Source organism: Physella acuta, unplaced genomic scaffold (genome assembly GCF_028476545.2).
Source record: "Physella acuta isolate Inbredline_101_S28 unplaced genomic scaffold, ASM2847654v3 ptg000199l, whole genome shotgun sequence".
Lineage (NCBI taxonomy): Eukaryota > Metazoa > Mollusca > Gastropoda > Physidae > Physella > Physella acuta.
This window is the reverse complement of record NW_026731718.1, coordinates 153,272-179,106: the sequence shown is the minus strand read 5'-3', so window position 1 is coordinate 179,106 and position 25,835 is coordinate 153,272. Positions and strand designations below refer to the sequence as shown.

The 25,835-nt window shown below is 36.0% G+C and overlaps 1 protein-coding gene across 1 annotated transcript; it reads right to left on the bottom strand.

The window, feature by feature from the left end:
* Window positions 1-8,113: 8,113 nt before the first annotated feature.
* Window positions 8,114-24,976, bottom strand: LOC131937048 (protein rolling stone-like). The gene is made up of 4 exons (XM_059294233.1): window positions 24,872-24,976; window positions 21,700-21,931; window positions 11,788-11,892; window positions 8,114-8,654 (listed from the first exon to the last, which is right to left on the bottom strand). Exons 1-4 carry the CDS (start codon window positions 24,947-24,949, stop codon window positions 8,254-8,256), a joined length of 816 nt encoding a protein of 271 aa, XP_059150216.1. The 5' UTR covers window positions 24,950-24,976; the 3' UTR covers window positions 8,114-8,253.
* Between the last annotated feature and the right edge of the window lie 859 nt (window positions 24,977-25,835).

Sequence of the window (25,835 nt, the reverse complement as noted above, 5' to 3'; positions counted from 1 at the left end):
AACTTCCCCTAGTTACATATATATATATATATATATATATATATATATATATATATATATATATCTATATATATAAAGCAAAGTGGTCAAGTGCCCGATAGGGCACTTCCCGGCGCCGCAGGCGCGTCAAATTTGGCACGATGGTGCCTTCGGGCGATAGAACACGAAGGCCGGTGACGGTTGGCCGAAAAGTCGACGGAGAGGGGGTCAAAACTGACCTCGACTGACCGGCGCCTTATATGGGCTATATTACGAAAAAAAATTTCCTCCGACGACCCCCATTGAAATTTTGTGAGGTGGTAGGAGAACGCCTTGGGGTGTCACAAAAAACTCGCCATGTCCGGGAAAAATCGGGAAATGGGTCAAAACTGACCAGTCGTATTTCCCTATATAATCTTTGTATTTTATGGGAAAAACAGAGGGCCATTTCAAAACGGATTTTAGGGCTCTTACCCTCTTTACATCTGGCTAATTTTTGGCATGTTTATAGGTAAATGGCTTGGCCGTAGGGCAGACCTGTCAGTTTCACTCAAAGCCCTCGACGAGGGCTAAAAAGTGACCGCGAGTGAAATTCTCTTTATATGAGCTCTATTACGAAAAAAATTTTCCTCCGACGACCCCCCTTGAAATTTTGTGAGGTGGTAGGAGAACGACTTGGGGTGTCACAAAAAACTCGCCATGTCCGGGAAAAATCGGGAAATGGGTCAAAACTGACCAGTCGTATTTCCCTATATAATCTTTGTATTTTATGGGAAAAACAGAGGGTCATTTCAAAACGGATTTTAGGGCACTTACCCTCTTTACTTCTGGCTACATTTTTGCATGCTCTTAGGTAAATGGCTTGACCTTTAGGGAAAACTGTCGGTTTTACTCAAAGCCCTCGACGAGGGCTAAAAAGTGACCGCGAGTGAAATTCTCTTTATATGAGCTCTATTACGAAAAAATTTTTCCTCCGACGACCCCCCTTGAAATTTTGTGAGGTGGTAGGAGAACGACTTGGGGTGTCACAAAAAACTCGCCATGTCCGGGAAAAATCGGGAAATGGGTCAAAACTGACCAGTCGTATTTCCCTATATAATCTTTGTATTTTATGGGAAAAACATAGGGTCATTTCAACGCAGACTTTAGGGTACTTAAACTCAGTATATCTGGCTAATTTTTTGCATGCTCTTAGGTAAATGGCTTGACCTTTAGGGAAAACTGTCGGTTTTACTCAAAGCCCTCGACGAGGGCTAAAAAGTGACCGCGAGTGAAATTCTCTTTATATGAGCTATATTACGAACAATTTTTTCCTCCGACGACCCCCCTTGATATTTTGTGAGGTGGTAGGAGAACGCCTTGGGGTGTCACAAAAAACTCGGCATATCTGGGAAAACTTCGTAAAGGGGTCAAAACTGACCAGTTGTATTTCCCTATATAATCTTTGTATTTTATGGGAAAAACATAGGGTCATTTCAACGCAGACTTTAGGGTACTTAAACTCAGTATATCTGGCTAGTTTTTTGCATGCTCTTAGGTAAATGGCTTGACCTTTAGGGAAAACTGTCGGTTTCACTCAAAGCCCTCGACGAGGGCTAAAAAGTGACCGCGAGTGAAATTCTCTTTATATGAGCTCTATTACGAAAAAAAATTTCCTCCGACGACCCCCCTTGATATTTTGTGAGGTGGTAGGAGAACGCCTTGGGGTGTCACAAAAAACTCGGCATATCTGGGAAAACTTCGTAAAGGGGTCAAAACTGACCAGTCGTATTTCCCTATATAATCTTTGTATTTTATGGGAAAAACAGGGTAATTTCAACACAATTTTTACGTTACTTAACCTCTGTACATCATGCTAATGTTTTGCATACACTTCTATAGATGACTAGGCCGTATGGAAAAACTGTTGGTCAGACTCAAAGCCCTCGACCAGTGCTAAAAGATGACCGCGAGTGAAATTCTCCTTATATGAGATATATATAAATAAATTGACGATCGATCCCCTTAATATTATTTGAGGTCGTAGACCGACCCTGGAGGGTAACAAAAAACTTTATTCCCGTCGGAAAAAGCCATTGTAGACGTTAAATATGTTTATATATCGTATTTTCTTATATAAGCATAGTAACTGTTTAAAAAAAAAAGTAAACACTGACATACGTCATTCGGTTAATTTTCAAGGGAGGTAACCTTTTTAAATAATTATTTTTCAAATAATTGTATACTATTTTAAACAGAAACAGAAAACGACAAAGTATAGCATTTGTTTTAAAAAAAAAAAAGTTGTTAATTAAGCTACGTATCATAATTAAATAAAAAATTAATTATAAAAGTCAATGTAATATAAATTGTGAGATATACTGTTCACGGAACCTCTGTAGTTCTATTTCCATTTTAGTTATAAATTGCGTATTTTCGAAAGCGGATATTAAACAACATACAACATCTTCTCTAAAATTAGCATTACTGTTTAGATTTAAGAACTCCACGCCTCATCCATCACCAAATAATTAGTATTCAAATTATCAAATGTTTTTGAAAACCTAAGCGAAGCTAGGCAGAATGCCTAGTATATATATATATATATATATATATATATATATATATATATATATATATATATATATATATATATATATATATATATATATTATAATTATAATAATAGTTAGGCCCTATTATTATTATTATTATTATTACTATTATTATTATTATTACTATTATTATTATTATTATTATTATTAATATTATTATTATTATTATTATTATTATTATTATTATTATTATTATTATTATTATTATTATTATTATTATTATTATTATTATTATTATTATTATTATTATTATTATTATTATTATTATTAATGTAGGTAATAGAGACAAGCATCGGAGTTCCTTGTTAAAATTTAAAACCGGTGCAATTTTCGAACTTAAACTCCATGTTCTAAGAATCGATGTGCGTTGCTTGTCTCATTGAAATTGTTTAGACTGAGTCCGTGCCATAAACAAGCTCGCGACATGGCTGTTCAAATCCAATTCACTCGTTAGATTTAGTTAATTTAAACTATTGTAATTTAAGTATATTCTCTAAAACAGTATATTTGCTTTTTTTTTTTTTTTGGTCTATCATCACAATAAAAAAAAAATGTATTTACTTTTCTACTAAAATAATCATGTAAGGGAAACAACAATGTCAATTAATTGTTATTTGTTCTTTTACACGGTTACCTCCCTAAACAGCAGTGCCCGCGCCAGGTTATTTAGCGTACTAGACAAAACTTATTAAAACGCCGCTTCCACACAAATTAATTACTAAAATATAAGCATAAGAAACTAATTAATTAAAAGGGAAATATTAATAATTAATTCATCATCAATTGCATACACGTTAAAAGTAGGCATCAAAATCAAATTTTACTTGCCTCCTTCGTCGCAAAAGTTTGTACTCCTTCCTTCAATTCCATTTTGCTAGCATAATCACATTATATTGAAATTGTTGCTAAGTCCACGAGTCTACTTTGTACTTTGCGTCATAGCCCACCCAACCTCTCCCCCCGCCTTACCTTACAAAATTTCAAGTGCCTCCCCTCCCCCCTCTCCCGGGAGAAATAAGTCTGGGGGAAAAAAATTTAAAAACCCAGATTTTTTGTGGTGTTGGGCTCTCTACAGACCTCCCAAACTTGACTGTCTTTAGTTATAATTGTAAAATGTCTATATTGTGTGATTATGTAATGATTTTTTGTTCTTGAAAAATAAAAGTTTACAAATGTTATAGATTCCAGCCTACAATTGTTATATATGAATCCTTTAGGAGAGGGTGAAAACTGTGAACAAGACACTTTATTAATTAGATATTTATTATGCGACTAAGACGATTTTAGACGCATTTCTTGTATTTGTATGTCTACTAACATTAAGTATTGCAATATTGATGTATTTGTTTTTCAACTTGATAAAGCAAGAAAATCAACAAAACTATTTTGTTTAGAAATTCTACTCTATATAATTTTTACAATAGCAAATAATAACTTAAAGTTGTATTTATAAGTAAGCGGTCAACCTAAGTTGCAAGAATTTTCAATTACTGAAAAGTTAAGCAACTAAACATCACCCATTTTGAAATCCAAACACCACAATGTTATTCAAGGGAAATAACTTTCACAAGAATAGATAAATTGACCAAGTGTAACTAAGGCATGCTTGAAAAACACAAAAAAAAAACGCTTTAAATTTCAATACATAATAACCATAACAAATCGTTTATATTGCATTTGTAATTTTGTCAACATAATATACATATTTACCAATTGACTACTTAACTGTAAGTTTTGTTTGAAAGTCTAAATACTATAGCTTTATTATAACGTTCTTCTAATTAATTTTCATGTAATATGTTCAACTTCATTCCAATCGTCGTGAATGTTGCATTTATTGAAAGTTTATTTTGGGACCGAAAGAATCAAATTCGTGAACTGTTTAAGACATTGCCATAATTATTTGTTAATACAAACATTATGTTTTGAAAAAAAAATTAAAATGTATGGTTAGTTATACATGCAACCTACGTAATATTATATATTAATACTTTAACAGTGGTAATATAGATTCCAGTTATAGAACGCCTACCTTTCTTTGCAGTGTGTTCCGTCCTGAATTGAAATCATCCAACTTACGATAAACTCGACTACTCTACATAATCTACTACATTCACAACAGATATCAAACTTCGATACCTAAACATAACAAGACTCGATGCTCCAGAACTACGACACCAACTCGCTTAACTTCACCAAGCTCTCCAAACGGTACTCCCAATCAGTGGCGTAGTGAGGTCGGGTGTCACCCGGTGCGGCACTAAATGGTGTCACCCCCCAGAGGCGTAGCGACCCTTCCCGGGAACAAACTTTCGATTCCCCCCCCCCCCCCCAAGTTTTTCTCTATATATTTTACTATTTTTTGCCTTGGTGTCCCCCCCCCCCTTAAATGGTGTCACCCGGTGCGGTCCGCACCAACGCCCCCCTCGCTACGCCTCTGCTCCCAATCAACAAAGATTTAACTGGACCTACTACTTCAAGAAAACTGTAATCACTCTTCGATACCTTAATACCGCAAGGCTCAATACTCCCGAACTCCAGAACTGCGATATCTTTACAAAACTCTATACACCAGAAAGTCAGAGAAAACGAGACTTACAAGCCCTATTAAAAACCAAAATCGCATGTGTTTTGGAACGCCCAGTCATGCGCTTGAGCGATCTTTAAGTCAACATTAAAATTAGATAACCGTTTTAAAATGTTCGTAAAGTAAATTACGAACTTATTTAATCGTTTTCTACATCAATTATGTGACACCAAATTAAAAGGGCAAAGTGACTGTTAAAAGTGCCCCGTCCTTTCCAAATTAGGGTGGTGGGGTTGTATTCTCACCATCGCGAATAAATATAGCCCTATATAGGCCTATTTTGTGGGTGGGGGCGCAAAATTCATAGTTCACTACTCCTTTGTATATTACCATCCATAAATTATAAAAGATAATCAAAGTTTTTAATTATTAGGTACTTTTTTGATAATAGCGATTAAACCTTTTTGCGCCCCCATAGGGAGGGCGCCCTAGGCGACCGCCTAGTTCGCCTTATAGGTAGCGCCGGCCCTGCTCAACAGGCATTTATTTTTACTCAAGTATTTTTACTTTCTCGTATATACGACGTAGGCTATAGAGAAAGTCTTGTAATGGTGCAAAACAAAATCGTGATTTTTGCAAATCTCGATGTTTAACAGCTCCCTGAGTCGGAAAAACTTAGTTTTGCAATCTTGTCCGTATGTGTGTGTGTGAATGTGTGTGTGTGTGTCTGTGTGTATTTGTCTGTAAACACGATAACCTGAGTACCGTTACAGCTAGGTTAATTAAATTTCATATATAAGTGCTATATCAAAATCGTGGATCCGTATCAACTTTTGAGCAATTTCCGATAACCGGAAGTGGAACATTTTCTGTTATGAATTTTTCAAAAGCCTATAACTTGAATACTGTTTCAGATAGATAAATTAAATTTCACATGTAAGTAAAAGTTCTAATTGTCTGCCTTCTGTCAAATTTTGAGTAATTTCCGTTGACCGGAAGTAGTAATTTTGCTATTTCCGATTTCTCAAAAAATGCATATGAATACTAATAATATTCCGGATTATTATGTACATTTAATTTGGCGTTCATTTGGTGTGCAAGTCTTTTTTCTACAAGATTTTATTCTATTCTAAAAAGTTTAAGTATTTAAAATGGATTAAAAATCATGTATATATCCTGAGTTGTCATCCCCTGTTGTTTCATAAAAGAATATTCGAGAAAGTTTAGGGGAGATCACTCCCGGTTTATTTAGATACACTAACCTGATTACTTCTAAAAATCTAGGGCAAATGTGTGACCTTTGTGCATTATAATGTAGCTTCTATCATTTACATGGTGAATTTGTTGGATGGTTTACACTTGACAAAGCAACGTGTATTCAATTTGTTTATTTACACTAAACATAACAACTTGTGTCCAATTTGTTTATTTACACTAAACATAACAACTTGTGTCCAATTTATTTATTCAAACCTGACAAAACAACTCGTGTTCAGTCTATTTTTTTTACACGTGACATCGTTCTCGCGAGAACAAATAAACAATAGAAAATTTAAAAATTTGTTTTGTACAAATTACCATGGCACTGTATAGAACTATGTACAGTATAACAAGCTAATAAATCAAAACAATATGTATATATATATATATATATATATATATATATATATATATATATATATATATATATATATATATATATATATTTAAAAACTGATAGGTTATTTTTTAAAAAGGTACAATTAAATATTTTACGAATAAATTACAGAAATCAAACAATTTTCTTTAAAAATTCAAACAAATCAGAACTCAGAAAAATAGAAGAAAAAACTATCACCATGCATTCTGACCTGTTTCGACCAACAGTCTTCGTCAGAGGTAGTTTTTAAAACAAATTTTAAAAAAAAACGTTTCCACTAAGTAACTGGAGAGTAATGCACACATTTATTTTTGGTGCGTGTTTGAAGATGCAATCATAAAATAAAAGATTTAAATTGTACAAAGGATTCATAACTAACCCAAGGAAGATTTTAAAATTTCATGTCGATAGAGATAGCCTAGAGGTAGAGTGCTAATCTGCTAACCCGAAAGTCTCAAGTTCGAATCCGGGTTCGAATCAGTAGAACGTCCTTGAGTCCAACCAGCTCTGATTTAGAATCAGAGGCCACGGCATAGTGCTGACCACACAGAGCCCCATGGACTGTCTGGTTAAAAAAAGAGAACTTTTAATGCCAGCTGATATGACTGCATAACCCTTTAGCCTAAACCTAAACCCAACAGAAATTCTTACAGTATAACTTATGTTTTCTCTACCCTAATCTTACATAGAAAATAAATAATGTCAACCTGGAATACTCGTTGCTAAAAAAATAACAAAATTAATTTATTCTATATATAGGCTCACCTTCAATCAATATGTTGAAAGTAAACCAGCTATCGTGTCATATGGAGAGATAAAGGTTACAATACTTGAATTTTAAAGTCAGTTATCAATTGTAAATGCATGTAAACAACGCGTAACTTCTTTGAAAGGCTTAGTTAGTAAAAAACTAAAAACAAGTAGTGTTAGTATCCTCACAAATTAAAGACAAATACATGTAATTGTAAAGACAATTACATGTAAATGACTTTAATTTTACTATCCGTTTATTTTTTATTACTGTAGCTATAATTTTTATTTAGCTAAAAACTAAAAACCCGTTTGCATTAACCACAATCCGGAATAAAACAACACCCAAATATTGTAACAGCGGTAAGTAATTTAGCTGCACCATTAATAATGAGACCAGTAAAACGTTTAATTAAAACAAAATATTCACTTGGGTATAGTTTAGTTTTTTTTTTCACTTATGTCTATTATAATGTAATATAACTGAAGATTTACATCGTATTGAATCTCGCCCTATCGTCTATTGGTTCCATGTTTCTGCAACATACTGTGCCTTGTCCTTTTGACAGCGTTATGAGTATGATAAAATATACTTGTATGACAAGACTTTCATGACGCGAGTGGTCCTTATAGGACATTGTTTTCCCCATGACGCTATAGGACATTGCATTTTATGTACTTCAAGATTGGCAGTTCAACTCTGGTCTATATTCTACACATGAAAACTTTCACAAATAACCAACAACGCTCTGTCAATACCAGTTTTACGTTGGGCTACTCTTTTCCTCCATGGTGTTCGTTAAACTTTGGTCGTAGACAATGACCCGGTTTCGGAATCTGTCGTAGAGTTTCTGGAATCCGGAGCATAGCGCCCACATGAACACATGAACCAGCGGGATGAATATGAAGTTACTCAAAGAGGAGACGACCAATGTCCGACCTGGTTTCGACCAATCAAGGATCGAATAGATATAGCGGTCTCCATTCTGATTGGTCCCGTCCATGCAGTAGTAGATGGCGCTGAATAAGGTGTAGATAACTCCAAAGGCAACAGGGTAGATGAAGTGGAGTAGCCTCAGGGGCACTTTAGTGACGGCCATGTTGAGAATCACGTAGATGGCAACGACAGCGTGGGTATTAAATCGAATGGCGGTTAACTCTTTTCCTGGAAACAAACACAAAATATTTATAAAATCATGTTTTCACTTTAATATTGTTTGATACAATTTCTCTACAAACTTCTAGTTATATTTGTATTTTTGGTTACTATTTGTAAGTAGTGGGGTGTTGTAAATAAACCAAATGTGTACCAGTATGCTTTATAATGTGTTTCCTTTAATTCCCTTTCGTTAAGAGAACTTTGTTTAGCCCTACTACCCCTGCAATCTATTATTTAGCTAGAGGTTAGTTTAGACATAGCATTTACTCCTTACAAATATGTATAGGAAGTCTGGATTATTAATTCTTAAACATATGCATGTACACAGTTCCATTAATCAGTACTGAAAAGTGTATATAAATAAAAATACATATATATATATATATATATATATATATATATATATATATATATATATATATATATATGTGTGTGTGTGTGTGTGTGTGTGTGTTTGTGTGTGTGTGTGTGTGTGTGTGTGTGAAAGAGAGAGAGAGAGAGAGAGAGAGTATCATTATATTGAGGAGTCAGGCCTTAAAAACCGTATGGTGAAAGCTAATGATGTGTTATTATTTTAATTTCGCGAGCTCATTAAACTCAAAACTAAAAAAAAAAGGAAACAAAAAAGCATTTTCTCTCGTTTTAAAATTTTAGCACTTTTAGAACTAGGGCAAGGGATTCAGTTCGTTTTCGTTTTTTGTTATTTTCTAAAAAAAACCCCAACTACAGAAACTCTAAGAGTGCTAATTAGTTCGTATTTTTTGTCTTTCACACTTGCGGAAATGTGAACATAAAATTCCTATTTTAACTTTATATTTTTTTCGCCTTTAAATTCACAGAACTAACAAAAACCATCTGGTTTAGGGTTATGTTTACGCTGAAACATCAAAGAGTTCTCTAGTCTGGAGTTGAGCACATTTTGTTGACGTTTTCAAACAATACTGTGATGGGAGATAAGAATGTTACGAAAGATTATCCAGGGAGATAAACTCTGTTTTCTTCACTACCTGGCGATAGAAGGGGAGCGAAGTCGACTCTTGTTAACCAGCAAGTCATTAGAAAATTCATTATTCAAAAGGCAGTTATAATTATCGGAAAAAATTATTGTTAATTTTTATATTATCCGTTTAATTAGAATTGTAATTTTTTTTCATGTAACTAAATTTTAATAAATATTTTAAAAATGCGTATTTTTTACACTAAACTGGGTTTATTTATTGGCAATAGACATCAAAGGGAACGTCAGATCTAATTATTGAACGATGTTGTGACTTGTAGTGTCAGTGTATGTTATGTAGGAACTGTGTGTTGTGACACCTTTAGCCAGATTACAGGCGTCTCTTATTATTAATATCGTCTTCAGCTTCACGATTACGCTAATCTCGACATAATCCGTTTTGCTATAATCCTCATAGTCCTGACACTCCAGTTAGTCTAGACACACTAAAAATATTAATATTTCCTGAGTAGAGAGCGAGAAACAACGCCAGAATATTACTGCATAGATTGCCATCGTTCTATCGTCAAACGAAATTATTTTTCCATTAGTTGTTTTTGGTTCACTAGATTACAAGTACATATCATGCGCAGAATGAATTTCTTGAATGTTTTTCTATTTAGTTATTTTTTTCGTCAAGAGGATTTAGCCTTGGCCACTAAATACAATCATGGTTGACTAATTGGCAAATCAAAATGCTCAGAATTTCTCGTTTCTGTTTTAGCTCTAGCTTATTTTTGTTTCTTTTTTTTTTAAATCGTGACTTGCGCGCAAGAGTTCACCATCATAACAAGCCACACCTGCGGTTTCTTACCTGCTGGGATCTGCCTGGGAATTATTGTATTTTTAACTCCTGCAACAATCACCTGCCAGACACCGCTGGGTGCCGGCATTAAGTTAATTGGTACTTGTAATTAAAACAACAGTCACGTGATGCAGGCTAAAGAGAATTCATTAACAGTAATGAGTCTCTGATTGACAGTAGTACCCATGTTTCGTCAAATAGTTTGGTTACATACATGTTAGGCAAGATTGGAACTACCATACCGCCAGACATCTCAGTGTATGAGGCACACAATGAGTTGGGGGGACCAAAAATCGTAGAAACTTTTTTTTTAAACGAATGGTTGAGGCAGAATTCTTTTTCTTCTACATTAAAAAAAAACGCTGGTATTGGAGACATTTTTTTCTATGACCATCAATGACCATAGCAGGAGAGGTCGCCCAATATATGATATACTTGAAATACGGTGTTTCTTTGTAGCGTTGATTAAAGACTCGAAATCAATAGTAAAAATGTATGACGTTCTTCGTCGTTAGCAGGACAGTGGGCTGGATAGCCAACGATGGTACGCGCAAATATCGACAGCGTGTTGAAGAGCTGGTTACATAAACTACCCCCCTCCCCACAACACACACCCCTCCCACCGTGAGAAATGCAGAGGCGTAGTGAACCCTCCCGGCGCCCGGGGACAAACTTTCAATTTGGCGCCACCCCCCCCCCCATACTTTTTTTATATTTATAATTCAAAATAGCAACTAAAATGAGCATATTTTGGCACCCGGGGACATATGTACCATCCCCCCTGTCGCCACGCCTCTGGCGAAATGTCAGTATAGAAGAAATGTACTTATATAATCTATACTGAGCTAAATACCTAGTTTAAAAATATTATTAAGCCAATTAGAATTGTAATTGCATTTGATTGTTTCGTGATACAATTAATTATTCAACAAATGGCTTATTTCTTGACTAACGTTTGGTATCAACTTTATGATGGTTTACACGGTGAAATCGGTTGCATTACGTTTTCAGGGGCGATAACTGAACTGCTAAATAGCTTGACGGAGCTGAGTTAGTTGTGCTTTTCGGGATATTTAAGACGTATGCTTGTTAAAATATTTAAGACATGTGTTTGTTAAGACATTTAAGACATGTATTTCTTAAGACATTTAAGACATGTGTCTGTTAAGACATTTAAGACATGTGTTTGTTATGACATTTAAGACATGTGTTTGTTAATGCATTTAAGAGGTGTTTGTTTTAAGACATTAAAGACATGTGTTTGTTAAGACATTTAAGAAAGATAAAACATTAGTGACTGAAACTGTGCACGTCATTTAAATGTGCCGTGTACTCACCCTTGTAGACCGTTGTCCAGTACCACAGACAGACCATCATGGCACCGGTCACACACATTGTGTAGAGCAGCCACATCACCTGGACATACCTGGGCAGTTTGGTGCCTGGGGAATGCATGGATTCACATCAAATGTAATCTTGAAGTAGGTTATATAAAATTCTACTCCTAGCTAAGATTTTAAATAATACACGTTTATACCTAGACAGCAATACATGGATTCACGTCAAGGTAATCTCGAAGTAGGTTATATATAACTTTACACCTAATAAAGGTAAAATGAAATCCGTTTATTCCCTTATAGTGATTCGGTAGTAGAATAGCATTTAAATGTAGAGATTTTTCACATGTGTTAAATAAAAGATCAAGTGCACACGGAACACTTCATCTGGTTGAAGTGAACTTCATCTGATTCTCTAGCCTCAGCACGTCAACGGTAGTGTGGACAGCACTCTGCTCCAAACGTATACCAGCTGAGTTGACTCAGAGACATCATAAAGTCTCGAGGATGTGAACTGAACTCGAAACGTTCGGGTTTTTAATCGTGCGCTCTACCGCTAGACCAAGACATCCCGATGTTTATTTTAAGTGGTGTGTCTGCTTACAGATTTTATAATAAGACATATCAGTTATTATAATGTTATGAGTTATAATGATAATGTAAAATAAGACTTTTATAATGAGAATGTTATGAGACTTATGAGACATCCGTTTTAAGACTGATATAAGAAGACTATTATAATGAGTCTATTATAATAAGACTTGTAAAATGAGACTTTGATAATAAGACAAACCATCAGTTTTAAAATGTATAATCAGTCTCATAAGATTAATCTGACATATATTCGGTGTCGAGGGTTATAATACTCATTATTCAACAATTTCACATTGTGAACACATTTTACATACATTCATTTTATATGTTCACATTTCTGACTTAAATTTCCTTTATGTGCTTGAGACACTACATGTCTGATTAACAAATTGGTGTACTTTGTTCCAGTCTTTGAAACGAAAACATAAGAAGAAAACATTTTATCAGTGCTGGAATAACTCAATAGAAAAGCATCAAAGCGCCACTGGATTGTTTGAAATTGAATAACACGGTGATGTTCGAGCTACTAGCAAGTTTAACCCGCAGCAATGGACGGGTTTGAGCGCCTCTTGTAAAACCTGTTTCATCTCGAGTGGTTTGTGTTAACTTTCACTTGGTGCTAGAGTTAGGGGAGCGAACACTGTCTGGGTGATTATGTTAACAAAGTGAAAACATGAATTGTCGTAATTTTATAGCAAGATTTTTTTTCCGTGTACATTTAGTGGATAGAATTGGCTTGAATTGCTTTTAGGGAATTATAAAATTTACTCACAAAAAATGTGTATTTTAATGTATCGTTCGTATACATATGCAATCAGTGTTTCTTCCAAGCATCTCTTCAGAGGGAGAGGGGGGGATGTGTGCCCCCTCCCCCTCTAAGAGAGAAAAATGTCTTTGTGTGTCTGTGTCAAAATACATTACCTAAATCCTACTTGTTAAGGATGCATTAACTGTATCTATATTAGCTATTAACTATTAAAATTAATACATACAATTATATACGATTCATGTGTAATTAAAATTGTTTCAGCTAAAATTCATCAAACCCCCAAAACATTCCTAAAATGGCACCCAGGTCAGATGAAAAACGGCCATTTGGTTTCATGTGATATTGCTAAAAATAACCCCACGCGTATCGCATCACAGATTAAATCGGCGACAGAAAAAATTTTTAAGCCAGATAATTTTTTTAAAACCCTGGTGAGATTTATGTTTTAATTTCTCGAGATGCCGCAGTGGAAGATGAGTCGTGTTTTATGATACATGTCGTAATGTTTCGTTTCGTTGCTTGTCTGAGAGCCACAGACAATGTTGGTTTTAATGATAAGTCAACTTTTTAATAAAACCTTGTACATTTTTAATTTTTAATTTTTTGTTCGGCAGAAAACGTTACGAACTATATTGTGTTAGGCAAAAGTAAAATAAACTTTTAAGCTTGAAGGTTTATAGGGGATATATAGAAGGTATGTGAACAAATTGTGTGAATTGTATGTCACAATTAACAGATTTCAATCACAATATAGTTGTGTCACTCTTCATTATGAGAAATAAGATATTTTCAAAAGATACTTTTTTTGCTGCCTGTACAGGTTCATTCATGTTGCTAGTAAAGTCACAAACATTGTATTTACACAGTGTTTATTAATATAAGTGATGGTTTAAAAAATAGTTCCTCGCGTCCTTTCATTTACAAAAGGTTTTTTTTTATATAAATTTATTAGCATTGGATGTTCGTAAAAGATGTTTGTTTAAGGTTTAAGTTAGGGTTAGGTTTAGAACCAGGCGTTGCGTAAACCTGTGTGTTTTTAGGTGTATGGTTTAGGTTAGTTTCAGGTGCTAATGTATTGTCAATTCGGCACCAGCAGTACGATGATGTAGATAAGACTCGATTCATTATTAACTATCGCACGAGAAGGATGACGTATTTTCCTTGTCGGGTTATTTCTATAGTTAAGATAACACCCAGAAACATCTATTCATACCTGGAAAATGTGATTCAATCAATTTACACACGAGAGAAAATGATTTGCATAACAACTTGTAAAGATAGCGTTCAATGAATCACTCCAAGATAAAGGTCAAGGATCCGTCTGCAAGTAGTGCAGATTGTTGATGCTTTTTTTTTAAACAGTCTTTGTGTCGCTATTGTCTTATGTGGTGATTGTATTATAGGTAGAGAACTCCGTTAATTGAGTGTTTGTAAACCTATTTTGGTTAAATGGAAAAATTACTTTTTCTATGAGATAGGACTAGGGTTTTATTCGATGAGGGGAATATAGGACTAGGGCGTTACTGGATGAGAGAATAGGCTACCTTTCTATTTAGTGGAAGAAGGTTTTTGGATTATATTCATCGGTTTATTAATTGTACAGGAAAAATATGTGAAAATCTATAAAAAATGTGTTGTAGAAAATAATTTTAGCAATTTCTTTTTCTTTGTTTAACTGAATGGAATTGTATCCAACCAAATTATGTATTACATATCAACATGTTATTCACGTCATCGCTCGTTGACTTCGATTTCAGCTTTCTCTTTTTTCTTGTTTTGCTTTCTCCAAGCAACAACAGGCTGCAAGGCAGCAGATGTTGAAGTATGGAGTTTCCCTACTAGATAAATTCTTGTCTTCAGCTAACGAGCTTCATCTGCCCAGGAATTTTTAGTTATTAAAGAATTCAGTTTAATATATTTAAGTTTTAGGAACAGTTGAGTAGTAAATTCATTTTAGTTGTATAAAGATTTAAGTAATATAACCATTGCTGTTGACTTGAAGATAGGCTAAAGTTTATCTTTAATTGCCCGGATCTTGTCTACGTCAGCTTCCGGGGTTAGTCACGTGCTAATCATCACCGGAAGTTTGTTCACGGTGTGAGTATGTTTCAAACAAGCTCTCACCACGATGCCGGTGGCACGCGATGTATTTTTGTAAGCCTTAGGTCAAATCGGCATAAACTGTTGACAGCACTATAACAGTGGGGACTTGGGTGGCCAGATTTTTTCTAGAACTTTTCTAGAACTTTTTTCTAGAACTTTTAATACCTGCAAGAAAATAACTGCAACTAATCTATCTACTGATAATCAATTAATATTCGTAATGACTAGATATGAAAACAATAATTCATAATTGTAGACATGAAACAATAATTATAAAGCATCAGAAATTGAATAGGTGAAAAAGTGAAGTTCACTTTCAAACATAACGCTCGTTGGGGCACGCGAAGTAGGGTTTATATATTTCTGTGACTGCGGCATATGAAAGGATAGTGTGGTCAGCATTATGCCCCGCCGCCTATACTTCCCATAATGTGAGTTAGGTACCCATTGGAGCTGGGTGGACTCAGGAACTATTTACAGACTTGAACGCGGAATAGAACTCGAGACTTTCGTGTTAGCAGTCTAGCGCTTTACCACTTGGCCATGCCTGCACATAAAAAATGAATACTTTGACTAAAAAGAGGGTACTTTGTGTATACAATTAAGTTTCCTTAATGGTTTGCTAAAAAGAAGAACTTCTTGAAATCTAGACTCCAAGAGTAATCCTATTATCTGGCATAATAAATACACGTTAGCATAAATAGGTTGATAGTTGCCCAAAATGATGCAAATTATACAACCTAAAAGAGTTTGTGCTTTTGTGATAATTGTACTTTTATTAAAGTTTTTTTTTTGTTATATTACGTTACCGATATACCCAAAAGATGATATTTTCTAAGGTTACAAGAAAAATGTAGAGTTAGCTTTCGCATCAAATATTTCCGCATTTAGATCAAAAAGTCACAATCGCCGGCTCAAACGTAACGATAATTCACCTGGGCATGCAGGTAACTTCACGTCCGGCTCTGGGAGCAGGTAAACTCAAAACCCGGCTCTGGGAGCAGGTAATCTGCTGCTCCTAGCACTACGGGGGCTGTCGGCTTTTGTAAACCGGCGACACAAAGCAGAAGGTGGGGTGTTCTGTGTCTTGTGAGGTGGCCTACAAATACGCGGGAAGGGCACGAGAAAGGGGGATTAACAGAGGGGGGATGGGGGGGGGGGGGGCAGGGAAATTAACAGCAGCCAAATTGGCAATAAACTAAAAAAACGGAAGTGACGACAGCGGATTGTCAGCAGTTTCCGAGTTGATAGCGGCTAGCGTGACCGTGAAGATAAACATGGGCTTGTGTCTGCCAAGACAAGATTTTACTTTTAGCCTGTTGTTTGCAGGTGGCAGGCCATAGCAGAACCCGTAGGAGGTAGGCCATCACAGAACCTGCAGGTTGTAGGCCATTTCAGAACCTGTAGGTTGTAGGCCATCGCAGAACCTGTAGGTTGCAGGAAAACGCGAAACCTATAACTTAGCCGTACACCGCTATTTAACTTCATAGAACGCAATTTAAAAAAAAACGGATAACATATTTTTTGCTTCTTTAAGAGGTTCTTCTTCTTCTTCTTCTTCGTTCTTAATTATTAGTGTTGAAGGGGATCGAGATTTATCTGCCAGTGAGAGACTTTGTTCGAATAATAAACCATGAGCTTTTTGCCGACTCGACCACGCCTCCAACACAATTAAGCGTTACGTGTCAACTGGTTATGCGCCATTGAGGCCATTGACTCCGATTTCAGCCTGCTTTTCTTTTTGGATTTGCTTCCATAGCCTTTGTCCAACCAAGAACAAACTACAAGGCAGCAGTTGTTTAATTTTGGAGTTGTCTCTCCTAGAAGAGTGGCTGTCCCCAGCTAACGAGCCTCATCTGCCCGAGGGTTCGAACTCGAGACTTTTCGGTTTAGCAACCATGAGCTTTACCGACTCGACCACGCCGAACTCTTTTTTTTAGAGGTTGATTTGTTTACAATTTTTACAAAGTAAAATTAAACGTATTCCAAACTATTATGTTTATTTTAGTTAAGTTTTATTAATATGTCAAAGAAAAATAAATAAATCATTATTACATTTTTAAAGTGCTCTTTGTATAAATAGAGCTAGTAATGTGCGGTAAATTTATTATTTAAATAAATAATTTATTTTAAACTGGGTGTCATGGCGGGATGGAAATTTTCTGACTTGCCCCAGAGGCATTCTCCCACGCATTAGTGCATACCAAACAGATCCTCTAAATCTCAATTCCTTTGTAATTCTTGTATAGCAAGCAAATTCCCTAAGTCTTAATTCCTGTACAATACCTGTATAGCAAGCAGATTCTATAAAACTCAATTCCTATATAGCAAACAAGTTTTATAAGTCTCAATTCCTACATAGCAAGCAGACTTTATAAATCTCTACTGCTGTATATTAAGCAAATTCTATAAAACTCAACTCCTGTAGAGCAGGCAGATTCTCCAAAACTCAATTCATCTATAGCAAGCAGATAAAATCTCAATTCCTGATTATATCTAGATGATCCAATCAATGAAAATTTAGTCGAATCTTAAAACAGATTTCGTTTCTATTTGTTTCAGAATTTTAAAATGAAGGTGTTAATACCCTCAAGCCTAATCTATCAAGTGATAGCTGGATATGCGATTCATGCAATCAGGGTTTCTTTCAGTAATTTTCCTCCGAGAGGCGGTACACTTGAAAGTTGGGGGGGGGGGGGTGGCTATTGAATGTTCCGGATTCTGGACACTGATAAAATATATTATTTTAAATAAAGCATATATTTTTCTATTTAATCCGGGGACGGATTTAGATGTGCTTCGTGGGCAGTGGTCCCCTTCCCCTATCCCCACCCACCCACCTACATACACCAACGGAGCGATGCCCACAGCAAACGCTTTATATAATTTTAGAAAACAAATAAGATTTTACAGTTCGTTTTTCCGTACGGAAATTGATTGCGTTGTTTGTTAACACTCGAATCGCTGCTGTCGTTTCTCTGCAGTGCCTGCTGTGGGTGATTACACTGATAAAGGACATAAACCCACGTCAACACTGATAGCCTACCATCCTAAGAATGCGGCCGTTAAAACTTGGGCAGACGACTCAAGCTCTGGGCAGTCGATAGAAGTATTCAGGCGAGATGGTGCGAAGATGTTACCTTTGATAGCCGTGTTAAAATCACGCATCATTAAAGTAAGTATTTCTTTAGCCTTAATCAAGCGATGAGTGTCTTTCAACTCCGCTCTTTTTTGGATTGAAGTACTTCGCGGAGAATGCTTCGAGAAGAAGGCTTCGCGGAATAGACTTCGCGGAGTAGACTTCACAAGCTGATAAAGCCGTACCTTAAGCAGGCGTTAAGTTAACCTTTGTGGGTCTAGAGCGGTTTGAACTAAAAACTGTGCAGGATTTACAGTTAATTGACGGCCTCGTAAAAATAAATTTCCTATCTTTAGAATGAGGAGAAATTAATTTGAAAGATGTTATTGCTATTCTCTAAACTACTAAGAACCGCAGAAAATTGCTTTTTAGGTCATGTATTTAGCGCAAAGCACTTGAGATTTCACCCCTTTTGAGTGCCAACTACTTTGCAAAATGTTTACATTAGCTTAACACTTATAAAATAAGTTCTTAAATAAAGTCGTTGAAAAATTATTTTTAGATTTTAGAGTTATAGAGTTACGTAACCAGATCTAGACCCTTCAACCCTGACCCCGTTTTAACTTCTCACCTCATGGACCCATTTCGACCCGTCTAGCTCCGCAATACCTAACCTAGGTTCATGTCTTTACCTGTTTGTTAAAATACTCTCCCGTTGGCCCCAGCGTTACTTAACCTTTCCAAGATTAGGCAACCCCTTGACAGTTCTCCAGCCAAGAGTTCTTACCTCCCTTTGCCCCTCTTCACAAGATTCCAGACACCGCTCAAGGGCTAAATACTTTTTTTTAACTCGTCGCTTACTTCCCTTTAGATCCCTAACTCATTAGAACAGGTTCTGACAAATTGTCTGCCCACCAGCAAACGCATTATTTATATTTCTAATGTTACTGAGTCGTATATTATGTTTAGGTATTTGTACTAACGTGTCTGTATGTTTTGCATACACATTTGCATGCCCGTGTATTATATAATAGTGTTCCTCTACGCATAGATAAATATGTGTTTCTCAAGTGTATTTGAAATGTATGCATATAAAACTGCTTACGAAAACGAGCGTGCTAGATTTAACTTTTTTTACGGTTTCAAAAACCTGTCAATAAAACAAATATTTTCAGATTTAGTTTCCTCGTGTTCAGTTAGTTAATCTGTTTATAAAACTAATTAATTAATGTTTCTAGCGGAAAAAATCACTAATAAGCGTCTTGATTTCATCTGTTTACAATTGCACTATGGCGTAGTCTGATTTAAATACACAAAATGTTCTGATGTTTTGATTTTCTTCTTCCATTGCAAACATAATAACACATATTATCTACTAGAAGAATATAAAAACCTGTTTATTTATGTAAGCAGGTTGTATATTTTTTCTCTATCGATAAACAAACGGAAGGGAACTTCTGAATGAAACATCTCGTAATTTTTTTTAAACACGTTGTTCTATATTGGCAGGTATACTCGATGAGCACAAGTGAAGAAAACCCTCGCTTAAGTCCCGCGTGGAATATACTGAGCAAAGAACCCGTAGCTTGCTGAAAGATAAGCTGTTAGCAACATTTGCATCGGACGAAAAATGTGAGGGGTGGGGGTGAGGGGGACGGTGGAGGGGGGGGGGGGGAATTCAACAGCTTTTTGCCTGGTTTGAAAGCAATCAATAATAATGAAAAGTCAACTTAATAATTGAAGTAGTTATTGTTCAATGGTTACCGAATAGCTATGAATAAGTAATAACGTTAAATTAAAAACCAAAAACTTTGTATTAATACAAAACGAGGGAAGCGCAATATATGTCCAGGATTCTTTTGGGTGCTTTTGACGTTTTCGTACATACAAAAGCCTCACTATTACCCGGTTGTATGATCTACGTGCGTTATTTTGTGGCCATTGTGACAGGTTTGCAGAAGGTATGAAGTGTTTAATGGGGTAACTCAAATACTGAGATACTGTCTCAGAAGCAATTCATCCTGAACGAGTAAAGAGAAAACTTACTTTCAAGAGAGACCATGTGACGTTTTAATGGTAGTTAAATTTTAACAGTGGCACAAAACAGAGAGAAACGGAAGTAGGCTAGCAGTTGGTGGGTAGTTAACTGGGCCACACTGACGGTTTAACTGTTAAAGACTTGCAGTTGGTGGGTAGTTAACTGGGCCACACTGACGGTTTAACTGTTAAAGACTTGCAGTTGGTGTGTAGTTAACTGGGCCACACTGACGGTTTAACTGTTAAAGACTTAAGACGGGGTAATGGAGGGGAAATTAAACTGCCAGACTTGATGCTTATAAAGCCATATGATGTTTGCTTTATGTCAGGGTGTGGGGAGGTTTGTGGAACTGGGGGATGTGGAACAAAATGTGGGGCTGGGGTGAAAGGTGGTGGAACTAGAGGTGTGGGAATTATGGTGGAAATATGGGACATGGGGGGGAGGGAATTGCAGACCTAGGCTACGATGGTGTGGTGCTAAGGATGTGTTTAGGAGGGTGGAACTTTACGATGTGGGTAAGGTTGTGGAGCTATGTGAATGTTGGTAGGTTGATGGAACTATGGGATGTGGGTAAGAGGTAATTTAATAGTTTTAGGAAGGTGCTACTTATTCGATTCCTAGATCCGAACTAACACATTATGGACTAACAATCACGCTCTTTACTATTCGACCACGGTATCTTATAGCTAAAATTGATTTCTTAAAATTGCATCTTCTGAAAAACTTCAAATCTGGCAGGTTTTCTAGATACGATGTAAACGGAATCAATAAAAGACAGAGTTAGTTTTAAGTGCGGATAGTGGGTAACCTGCATCTCATACAGTGTATGATCGAATTGGAAACTTTCACACAAAATTATACACTAACTCTTACTATGTATGAACAGATGCTAAGCTTACTGTTAGAATTCAACACAAATTATCTACTTTTTTGGGTATTCAAAGTATTGAGCTATTTTAATTTATGGCAATTAACCGAGAATGCAAGTGTATTATCATGAAGTATGCATTAAAATGAGATATTTGAGATCATAAAATTTATCGAAAACAATGAGTTTAATTAAGGACTAGAGAATAACACAAGTTGCCACATAATACTTAATTGTGTTTGAGAAAACCACCTCTAATATTACAATTAAGGACGCGAAAAAGACAAGATAAATATACATCAGAATTACAACCAGCCAAAAAAAAAAAGCTTTGTATAGAATGTAGGACAGGAGGTAAAGCACGCTAAAAAAATAGGTGCCTAAAATTACTCTCCAATTAAATAACCCCAGGGGGTTCGGGTTATTTCTTGACTCGGATGTAAACAAAGATTAACACTTACATGATGTGGTGGTGCCGTCAGCGCGCCCGTACACCACTCCAACAACAACAGCCAGCTCCAGGATGGTTTCAATCGCGATCATCAGGTAAACCCAGTTGCTAAGGTAAATAAACCACTTGGCAACGCTGACGTCAGAGTCAAGGGCGGCCACTGCGAAGTTTGCGAAGAGCCAGGAGCTGTGGTAAAGGGCCCAGAACACTCGCCAGCATAAGTAAGGAAACGGCGATTTACACTGCAACAAACGATAAGTGGGATGTAAATATAAACAGGTGATATACACCAGAACAAAGAATAAGTGGGATGTAAATATATATATATATTTTTTTTGGGGAGTAGGACTTTTCTGTAAGACTTTTTAAAGGACATTGTAGAGGTGTGTTCGGATGTAAATATATAAATATAAACAGGTGTTTTACACAGACACATAGACTAATTAGAATTGTAAATGTAAAGTGGTTATTTAAAATGAAACAAAAGACAAATAATTATGGTTATTCCACGATGATTTTCAATGAAGCGAAAGATTGCTGAATGTGCATCTGCACTGTCATGTACATTTAAGAAAAGAATAATAAAGCTCAATACGTATTTCAATGCAATAGTCAGACAGTAAAACATATTAAGTTATATTAGATGAGAAAGATGAGAAAGTATATTGAATAAACCGGGAGTAATCTCCCCTAAACTTTCTCGAATAATCTTATATAACTCTACGTGGGATGGCAACTCGGAATATAGACATGATTTTTAATTACTTAAACTTTTAAAAATAGAATAGAATCTCGTAGAAAAAAGAATTGCGCACCAAGTGAACGCCAAATAAAATGTGCATAATGGTGTGGAATATTATTAGTACTTTGTAGATTCACATGCGTTTTTTTTTGGAAAAATCGGAAATTGCGTAAATTACTACTTCCGGTAGACGGAAATAACTGCAAATTTGAGAGAAGGCAGAGAATTAGAACTTTTACTTACAGGTGAAATTTCATTTATCTTTCTGAAATAGTACTCAAGTTATAGGTCTTTGAATAAGTAAAAGTAGAAAAAGTACCACTTCCGGTTATCGGAAATCGCTCAAAAGTTGATACGGATCTACGATTTTGATATAATACTTAAATGTGAAATTTCATCAACCTAGCTGTAACGGTACTCAAGTTATCGGTCCTACACACACACACACATACACACACAGAGACATACGGACAAGATTGCAAAACTATGTTTTTCCGACTCAGGGAGGTGAAAACGCCGAGATTTGCAAAAATCTCGATTTCTTTTTTTTTTTTTGCACGATTACAATACTTTCTCTATACTTCGTCTATACGAGAAAGTAGAAAAGTAACAGTTTTGTCCTAACTACCCTCCAGTCCAAACAGTGCCATTTATATATATATATATATATATATATATATATATATATATATATATATATATATATATATATATATATATATATAAATATATATATATTCAGCATTTTCAAAATGTTATACACATCTATATAATTTAAGAACATACATATTCGTGTCGGTATTTATGTGTCTGCAAGTTAAAGTTTGGTTTGTGTGAATTTGTGTGTGAGAAATTATTATTTTGTATTCAATTTACAATTAACAAATTACAATTCCAGATGTACCAAACATGTAGATGTTGTAAACTTTTAAGGAATAGCACTTAGACACGGATAAGTTGTTTCTATTAAACGATATTAATGTTTTTTTAAATAGCTGAGTTTGAAGTTCCATCCGAAGAACTCTAACCCACTTCGATCCACTTCAACGTAGCAGTGTAATAGCTACGTTGATTCAACATGCACCAGATTTTTATCTTCGCGCATTCGTTCACTCGCATTCCCCGTAAAACGTGAGTTTAATTCATGCTAGGTCAGTCTAACCGTTTGATTTCACGCGCACGAAGCAGGAGTGTGAGCCGATGCTAATTGAGTCAGACACCGCCCGCTCCTACCGTTCACCCCCGCCGTCGTCTGAACGTTTTTAAAGCCCGGGGGAGGGGGAAACACGGGAGGTGAACTTGGAGTAATTAGGGTCGAGATTATGTAGGATGTGTTAGGAGATCAAAAAATAATGGGTAGGGGGGTTCAGGATAAAAGGGGTTGGGGGTTATTTTCTGAAATAAAATGTTACGCTAAGGGAAGTAATACGATAATAAATTCAAGCTTAACTTTTTTTCTTAATTTTAAGGCAAATGAAAATAGACTTTAATTTGTTTTCTCGAATTTCTGAAAATGTAAGGCAATCATGCTGTTGCTATAAATATCGTCGTTGTGAGAAAAAATAGGGCGCGAAGTTGATGGTAAGGTTTTCTAATATTAGATGTATGTACATGTAAAGTTTGCGGAAAGCAGGTCGGCATTAGATGTTTGTAGACACTACTTGAAGAGAATCTTAAAGGAAGTCTTTTGATTACATTTTCGTTTAGATATCGGTCTCTTAGTTTAACTCTATGTAGCAAAATGTAAACCTTCCCAATGCCTTTATGAAAAGCAATTGAGTCTTCTAAGGCATTTTAATTACTTGCAAATAAAGGAATAGCGATAAATAGACAGGACAGCTTCACATCTTGACAAAGTAAAACAGGCTGGTTTGTGTGCACATTCATAAGACGGGTAAGCCAAATATTGAATAAGCAAGATAGGTTTGGAAAACAACGAAAAAAATCAACCTCATACAAAGACAAAAAGACGGTCTCACATAACGGCAGAAACCTTACACAACAAAAAATTAGAGACTTACACATACAGACAAAAAGACATACTAAACAACAAAAAGGACTTACCCAACGACAAAAAGACAGACCTACTCAACAACAAAAAATAAAACACCCAAAAAGACAGAAATACTCAACGACAAAAAGACAGAATTACACAAGGACAAAAAGTAAGACTTACACATCGAAAAAAGAAAGACATACTATAACCAAAATGACAAACTTATATAACGACAAAAAGACATACTTAACGACATTAAGACAGAACTACGCAAGGACAAAAACACCGACTTAAACACCGACAAATACGACAATTTCCCACAGTGACAAAAAACACCTCCCTATAACGACATACAAGCGAGACACCCTCCCGTGTCTCAGCATAAGGTCAAATGACACGCCGAACGATATTGTTGTCTAAACAAACAAACGCTGCCAGCCTCACCTTGCAGGTAACAAAAACATCGGGATGTGGGTGCTGCAGGTGCAGGTTGCTGAGCGCCAAATGTTCCCGCAACATCATGATGTCAGCTTGAGATCCTTGCCTGTGCGCGCTGGGGATCAACAAGAACACACGTGACCAGCTGTTGGTGCAGTGGGTGAAGGTGTGGGGGGGGGGGGAATTTTTTACAGTGATACAAACACAAGGTGAATAAAAAAACAATGAGGTAGATTTATGTCTTACATTTGGGGTCGTGAGTAACATAAAGAGTGTGACGACTGGGTCATGGTGACCTTAGTCGAAATTATCTTAGTCATGGTTTTTATTCCTAACTTTGTAAAGGTCATTTTTTTTTTAAAACTAAACTTCAACGAATGAAGAGTTGAATTACTCACATAGGCGAATGAATGTGTCATAAAGTTCGTGTGACGAGTGTTGTAATTTGAGAATAAGGGAGGGCATCCATAGTTAATGGTGCGTTAGAATATGCTGTGGTTATTTTGGGGGATTTTAAAGTTCAAACGGTTGTGAAAAATGAATCTGCACTTTTGAATTAACCCCTTAGTTCCCTGACACCGACATTTAACCCTTTGAGTTCCATGGGGGCGACATGTGAAAATTGTTCATGATTCAATGATGACACATGCTGCGTGATATCATCTGTCGGTACGGGTATGTGACACTTTATGTGTAGGGGGGCGTAGGTGGGGGGATGACGTGGGCTGGGGTGTATGTGTTGTGGGGGATGGTGAACTGTGGAGGATGGGAAGTGGTTACGAGGGTAGATTAATCATCTGAACCTATCTGTAGTGTATATGAGCAAGATTTCATCTAACTCTCTAATATCTCGCGTATGCTTATTTTATTAAGCGAATAATGCATTCGACGCAGAGACAATCAGCAGCAGTTTCTTCAGCCCCCCCCCCCAGAATTTATATAGAAAACATGTCCGCCCCGCCCCCGAAAA

Coding starts and splice junctions, on each gene's coding strand:
- LOC131937048 (XM_059294233.1), bottom strand. CDS start 24,949: ATGATGTTGCGGGAACATTTGGCGCTCAGCAACCTGCACCTGCAGCAC. Junction 21,932..24,871: donor ATGTTTTTGTTACCTGCAAG/GTGAGGCTGGCA, acceptor CGTTTGTTGCAG/TGTAAATCGCCGTTTCCTTA. Junction 11,893..21,699: donor TGACGGCACCACCACATCAT/GTAAGTGTTAAT, acceptor TGCATTCCCCAG/GCACCAAACTGCCCAGGTAT.